This window comes from Mandrillus leucophaeus, unplaced genomic scaffold (genome assembly GCF_000951045.1).
Source record: "Mandrillus leucophaeus isolate KB7577 unplaced genomic scaffold, Mleu.le_1.0 Scaffold630, whole genome shotgun sequence".
NCBI classification, from domain to species: Eukaryota; Metazoa; Chordata; class Mammalia; order Primates; family Cercopithecidae; genus Mandrillus; species Mandrillus leucophaeus.
In genome coordinates, this window is record NW_012106809.1 from 212,383 (window position 1) to 218,688 (window position 6,306).

Here is a 6,306-nt window from a genome sequence, read left to right on the forward strand (position 1 = left end):
TGACTTATGATTTGTACGTAAAATTTGCCTTCCTCAGGCCAGAAAAGAAATGGGGAAATAAATACTGAACTCCAGTCAATGTTAAGCTTCTGAAGGGTTTAGATGTAAAATGTACTGATGTTTGCAATTTTAAAAGATATTTAAAAGTGAGATGGAGGGATACATATGTGATAAAGTAAACAGAAAGTGTGAATAGAGCCGGGTGCGGTGTCCATTCCTGTAATGCCAGCACTTTGGGAGGCTAAGGTGGAAAGATTGCTTGAGACCAGGAGTTCAAGACCAGCCTGGGCAACACAGTAAGATCCCATCTCTACAAAGCCTCTTGTGGTAGCTGGTGTCTGTAGTCCTGGCTACTCAGGAGGCTCAGATGGGAGGATCTCTGAGCCCAGGAATTCAAGGCTGCAGTGAGCTATGATTTCACCACTGCACTTCAGGCTGGGTGATAGAGACCCCATCTCAAAAACAAACAAACAAACAAAATGTTAATAGTAGCATCTAGGTGGTAAGAATATGTTCACCATATAATTCGTCTCATTTCACTCTTTGTTTGTACTTTTTAATAATAAAATGTTAAAAAAAAAAAAACCTGAATATTATTCAGCATAGGGAACATGGAGAAGGGTCGGGGAGGAAGTAGAAGGTTCTTGAATTTGAAAGGGGAAACACAAATGAATATGGACCCACCCAGGCACCAAATCTCCTCCTCACCTCTTGCCTTACATGAGCTCCCCCGTCTTCACCCTCCTCAAGGAGTGGGTGTGCAATCCTCCAGCACCCATCTCCTTCTCCATCACAGTGCCACTAAGAAGCCTTCACCCAGGTCTCTCCAGAGGGCCTCAGGCTGCTGCCTTTACTTAGTTCTGTGTTCAATGCCAGAATACTGCCTCCTACAGAAAGTCTACCTGGATTGCCCACACCTCCTTTCCTGTCACCAACTTGTCAGCAACTTTCTGTCCTTGATCTATCTACAGGGCTCATGTAGATCTAGTATGGCTGCCTTTAACTCTCGTGTTTGTTAATCAGACAGCCAAGCAGCCTGTTGCATAGAGCTGCAGGACACCAAGTGGGTCACCAGAACACCAAATGTGCTAGAGCTCCCAGTCTGAACTGGAGTGGCATATGTGTGTCCACAGACATACACTAAGATCAAGAGATCTCAACAAATGAAGTGTAACAAGGTAATAGAGAAAAAATTAATCAAGGAAGACACATGAAGGAGGTGGGTGTTCACTGACTAGTGGCAGGATCAGTGAAATGACTGGAACTGAGGCAGATTACAGCCCTAGCTACAGGCCCTGGAGTTTGTAAAGAAAGACGTTGTGGCCAGGCGCGGTGGCTCAAGCCTGTAATCCCAGCGCTTTGGGAGGCCAAGACGGGCGGATCACGAGGTCAGGAGATCGAGACCAGCCTGGCTAACACGGTGAAACCCCGTCTCTACTAAAAAATACAAAAAAAACTAGCCAGGCGAGGTGACGGGTGCCTGTAGTCTCAGCTACTCGGGAGGCTGAGGCAGGAGAATGGCGTAAACCCGGGAGGCGGAGCTTGCAGTGAGCCGAGATCCGGCCACTGCACTCCAGCCTGGGCAACAGAGCGAGACTAAGTCTCAAAAAAAAAAAAAAAAAAAAAGAAAGATGTTGTAACCCTGACCCTCAAGCCCAGCTTCCTTTCCTAACAATGTGGGGGAGGAACCCAGGCTGGAGGAGAAGTTAAAGCCAGAAGAGGGGCAGGAATGTCTGAGGTGGCAACACTTCTCTCCAGCCAGACAGCACTGGCCAGTTTGAAGTCTGTCCATCCTGCAGGCCACAAGCTCTGGGTAAGCTGGGAATGGACAGGGACCTTAGTGGAAGGATGGTCACACCCCAGAGTCGGGTGAAGCTAAGATGAGGGGAGGGAGAGTATGGGTTTGAGTTTCCCTGGGCCGTCAAGGAATCCTTTGAGTCTCTGCTGCCCAAAAAAATTAAAGACAATTCCTTTCTGTGCCCACAGCCCTTATGGCCTCCATCTGGGCTTCTGCTCCCCACCCCCGAGAATTCCTCCTAAACCCAGAAGGGTCCTAGTTTCCAGACCCTAGTCAGTATAGCTGGCTCTGGGATGAAGACAGCGGCCCCCTCTTTGCCCTCAAACAGGAAGCAGTGGTTGGAGGGGAGGAAGTGCCTGAGGGGAAGTTATGGGGCCCCAGATACTCCTCCATGCCCCACTTCAGCCCCAGCAGCATCTGCCTGTGGGAAGCAGCTCTCCACACCAGCCAAAGGGGCCCCCACACTCCCGCACTGCTCTAGGGCTCAGGGAGCAGCCCACCTGCTGGGTGTGCTGACATCACCCTCCTTACTTCCCGCCAGTGCCCACACCCATCCAGGCCCGGGGTCCTTCCCCTCCATCAGCCCCTTACCAGCACCTAGAACCATCCAGGGCTGGAAAGTCCCCTCCAAACCACCTGGTCAGCCCAGGGCAGAGGGAAGGGCTGGGCTCTGGAGCTGGACAGAGCTGGCCTTAAACTCCAGCTCCACCCTTCTGGGATGGATGACCTAGTAAAGTCCAGGCTGGAATCTTGGGTCTTTACTTGGGCAAAGGGCACCATGATACCCTATGTTCTGGGGATTAGCAGTGAGGAATGGAAAGTGCCCAGCTCAGGGTTGGCACATAAGTGAGGCTCCCCAGCCTGGGAACGATTATAACAGAGGGGCCCCTCACTTCACAGATGAGGAACTTGAGGCGCATCACTAGCCCCTGATCATTTCACCTAAAAGAGCAAGGACGAGAGTTCCTGACCTCCAGGCCAGTCCCTGATCCCTGACCTAATGTGTGTTTGCAGTGACAGTAAAAAAAAATGTGTTTGCGGTAAGTAAAGGGCCTCTCATATCTGGACAGGGAGGGTCCTGGGAGCTTAGGAAGTGATGGGGGACAGTGATGTATGTAGCTCATGACTAGGTGGAGAGGCCTCTGGGGCAGCTGGTGCAGGAGGGAAAGGGACCTCACTGGAGGCCCAGAAACAGCAGGGATTTTGGTGGGAAGCCTCTGAGGGGTGAGCCATCTCAGCTATGAGGCAAGGTACGGCATGTACCCTGGTAGGAGGTAAGGTATTAAGGTTTGGGGTGAGGAAGCTCTGAGGGTATATTTTTCTGCCTCTAAAACTGTTGGAGAGAGAATCTGAGAAAGCCACAACCAACCAGGAGGCTGGGGTACACTGGAAAGGGAATGGGCTTTCTAACCTTGAGCCCTCATCCCTGTAGATATATACATCTACGGGGGCCTGGGGCTGGGCGGGCTCCTGCTGCTGGCTGTGGTCCTTCTGTCCGCCTGCCTGTGTTGGCTGCATCGAAGAGGTGAGCACTGCACTCCCTCCCTCCCCCCCGCAGCAGCGCCACCTGTGGCCCCACCCACACCCTTTCCCACGGCTTTCCCAGAACACTGCCTGGCCCTGGAGCCACTGGGAAGCCAACAAGGGAGTCCACGCCTGCTGGGGTGGGGAGCTGGGGAGGGCCCGGGAGAAGCACAAAGGGTGGGCTGTGCTGAGCTTCTTTTTTTCTTCCAGTGAAGAGGCTGGAGAGGAGCTGGGTGAGTCCGGGGACAGGGAGTGGGGAGGGTAAGAGAGATCCTGAGTGGGTGAGTGGGGAGAAGCATGGCTGAGTGCTGAGAGGAGGGTTGGGAGTGGGAGACAAGGAGAGAGAAAGTAGGAGCATGAGAGAGGCAGAGACAATCGAGGCGAGAGAAAGAGAAAATGAGACAGAAACCAAAAGAAAAAGTGAGAGGGAGGATAGGAGTGAGAGATAGGGAGAAAATGAGAGTGAGAGAGACACAAAGAGAAAGAACAATGAAAGAAAGAGAGATAAAAAAAGAGAGAGAGAGGGAAAGAGAGAGAGAGAGAGAAAGAGAGAGAGAAAGAGAGAGAGAGGCTCCAGAACCAGGCACAGTGGCTCACACCTGTCATTCCAGCTATTGTGAGGCTGAGGCAGGAAGATAGCTTGAGCTCAGGGGTTGAAGACCATCCTAGACAACATAGTGGAACTCTGTCTCCAAAGATGGCGGGGGCAGGTGGGAGAGAAAGAGAGAGAGAAGAGAGAGAGAGAAGAGAGGGAAGTAAGAAAGGCTGGAGGTGGGAGAAGAACTCACAAGGAAGGGTCTGAAGGCATCGCCTCCCATCAGCACCTTCTGTCCTGGCCCCAGGTCCAGGGGTCCTCAGAGCAAGAGCTCCACTATGCATCTCTGCAGAGGCTGCCAGTGTCCAGCAGTGAAGGACCTGACCTCAGGGACAGAGACAAGAGAGGCACCAAGGAGGATCCCAGAGCTGACTATGCCTGCATTGCTGAGAACAAACCCACCTGAGCACCCCAGACACCTTCCTCAACCCAGGCGAGTGGACAGGGTCCCCCTGTGGTCCACCCAGTAAAGATCATGGTCCCCCCACTTCTGTGTCTCAGTCCTCTCAATCCATCTCGAGCCTCCATTCAAAATGATCATCATCAAAACTTATGTGGCTTTTTGATCTTTGAATAGGGAATTTGTTGTTGTTGTTGTTGTTTTTTTTTTTGAGACGGAGTCTCGCTGTGTCTCCCAGGCTGGAGTGCAGTGACGTGATCTCGGCTCACTGCAAGCTCCACCTCCCGGGTTCACGCCATTCTCCCGCCTCAGCCTCCCAAGTAGCTGGGACTACAGGTGCCCTCCACCACGCCCAGCTAGTTTTTTTTTTTTGTATTTTTAGTAGAGACGGGGTTTCACCATGTTAGCCAGGATAGTCTCGATCTCCTGACCTTGTGATCCACCCGCCTCGGCCTCCCAAAGTGCTGGGATTACAGGCTTGAGCCACCGCGCCTGGCCGGGAATTTGTTTTTTAAAAATTAAAATTACAAAAACACGTGGCTCACGCTTCCACCCACTCTGGGGTCAAGTAGTAATTTACTGGGTGAGAGAGAGTGTTCATGGACCCAAGCTCCCCTGACAGCCAGAGGAGGGTATGTGTGGGCCTGGCAGGAAAGGGCAGTTGCCAAGGAGGAGTCATATCTGATCCTTCCCATTTCTCAAGACAATCAGGCTCAGCCTCCTGGGACTGGGGGAAGCAGGTGTGCTGAGCTCCCACATGGTGGTGGGAGGGGCCCTGGGACTACAGCCGGAAGCTGCCTTCTTGGACCTTTCCAGGTCAGACCTGGTGGAAGGGAGAGTTCAGAGCTGGGGGAATCTGGAGAGAATAGATTTGGCATCTGGAGAATGGAGAAGAAAACACTTGAGACTCATAAGGAGGAGTTAGTGGTGGGGCAGACAGTGATTTATTGGGGTCTTTTGAAGGGGACTAGGGACCTCTGGGCTCTGGAATCACTCCTCAGGGGCCATCTGAGGAGTGGCAGTGTGTTCCCATGTGACAGTGACCTGGTCAGAGAGAGGACAGGAGCCGCTCAGTGTCGCAGTCCCAAGGCTCTCCTCTTCCTTGTCTCTGGCCTCCCTCCTCCCACTCTCTTACAGCCCCTCCCATCCCATCCACTATTGCCCTTGGCTCCATTACTCACATTTTCCCTGGTAATAGAGGGTGCTGCCCACGGCCACAGAGAGAAAGCTGACAGCATAGAATCCAGCCCGAAGGAGGAGAACTGTACCAGCCCCTAGCTGAGGATGTTCTGCATGGGGCAATGGAGAAGGGGGTTGGGGAAGAAGTGCACACAGGCTCAGGGAGGGTAGGGGCCTCAGAGGAGCATCCCTGACTCCCAAGGACATTGCCTCTTGGGGTCTCCAGCCAGGAGGAGACACCATCTCCCAGCATCTCACCTTTCTCCACCACCAGCCGAGTCCCATTCCCTGTCCCGACACCCAGGCCCAGCACCTCCACCCTGCACACGTAGATGCCGGCGTCATGGCCTCGAACGTCCCAGATATGCAGCTCAGCCTGGTGGTCACGGAGGAAACGGGAAGAAGAAAGTGGGGCCAGGCGGCCCCTGAACTCTGGGGTTCCATTCCTCACCTCCTTCCCTGGAGCCACCTCATCTCGGAACCATGTGACGGAGCCAATGGCCAGTCTCCCTTGGCTGGCATTGAAGGAGCAGGGCAGGAAGGCAGAGGATCCTTCCAGGGTACGAATCTCAGGGGGCTGGGACACCCAGAGAGCACAGGATCCTGGGGGCAGAAGGAAGACCCAGAGAAACACTTCCCCAGTTACTCCAAAGAGAAAAGACAACAGAGCTTGGAGTAGAACATCCCAGCTGTCTCTGGGCATAGGGTGCATGGAATAGATACTTTGGGTGCCTCATTAAACCCTTTCCTCTTAACCAATCTGATTTCTTAACATTGCTTATTAAATCATTTTTCGGCTGGGTGTGGTGG

General features: G+C 52.9%; 2 protein-coding genes and 1 long non-coding RNA gene across 5 annotated transcripts in view; 2 read left to right on the top strand and 1 right to left on the bottom strand.

The window, feature by feature from the left end:
• Positions 1 to 1,622: 1,622 nt before the first annotated feature.
• LOC105554161 lies at positions 1,623 to 2,802 on the top strand. Its single transcript, XR_001008284.1, has 2 exons — positions 1,623 to 1,813; positions 2,699 to 2,802. It is a non-coding gene; the product is annotated as an uncharacterized LOC105554161 (long non-coding RNA).
• Positions 2,803 to 3,055: 253 nt separating this feature from the next.
• Positions 3,056 to 4,404, top strand: LST1 (leukocyte specific transcript 1). Its single transcript, XM_012000559.1, has 4 exons — positions 3,056 to 3,065; positions 3,231 to 3,323; positions 3,533 to 3,555; positions 4,165 to 4,404. The coding sequence occupies exons 1-4, from the start codon at positions 3,056 to 3,058 to the stop codon at positions 4,321 to 4,323; spliced, it is 285 nt and encodes a 94-aa protein (XP_011855949.1). The 3' UTR covers positions 4,324 to 4,404.
• A 454-nt stretch (positions 4,405 to 4,858) lies between these two features.
• The window catches only part of NCR3 (natural cytotoxicity triggering receptor 3), a 4,877-nt gene continuing 3,429 nt past the window's right edge, over positions 4,859 to 6,306 (bottom strand). Inside the window, exons 2-4 of one of the 3 annotated variants that reach the window (XM_012000467.1) lie at positions 5,755 to 6,099; positions 5,499 to 5,606; positions 4,859 to 5,140 (exon numbers count right to left, since the gene is read on the bottom strand). In XM_012000467.1, the coding sequence (XP_011855857.1) occupies positions 5,031 to 5,140; positions 5,499 to 5,606; positions 5,755 to 6,099 (563 nt within the window). In that variant the 3' untranslated portion in view covers positions 4,859 to 5,030. Of the gene's footprint in view, positions 5,196 to 5,241; positions 5,362 to 5,498; positions 5,607 to 5,754; positions 6,100 to 6,306 lie in introns of those variants that run through there. The other 2 variants (XM_012000469.1, XM_012000468.1) reach the window with 2 other exon arrangements.

Coding starts and splice junctions, on each gene's coding strand:
- LST1 (XM_012000559.1), top strand. Junction 3,324..3,532: donor GTGTTGGCTGCATCGAAGAG/GTGAGCACTGCA, acceptor TTTTTCTTCCAG/TGAAGAGGCTGGAGAGGAGC. Junction 3,556..4,164: donor AGAGGCTGGAGAGGAGCTGG/GTGAGTCCGGGG, acceptor TCCTGGCCCCAG/GTCCAGGGGTCCTCAGAGCA.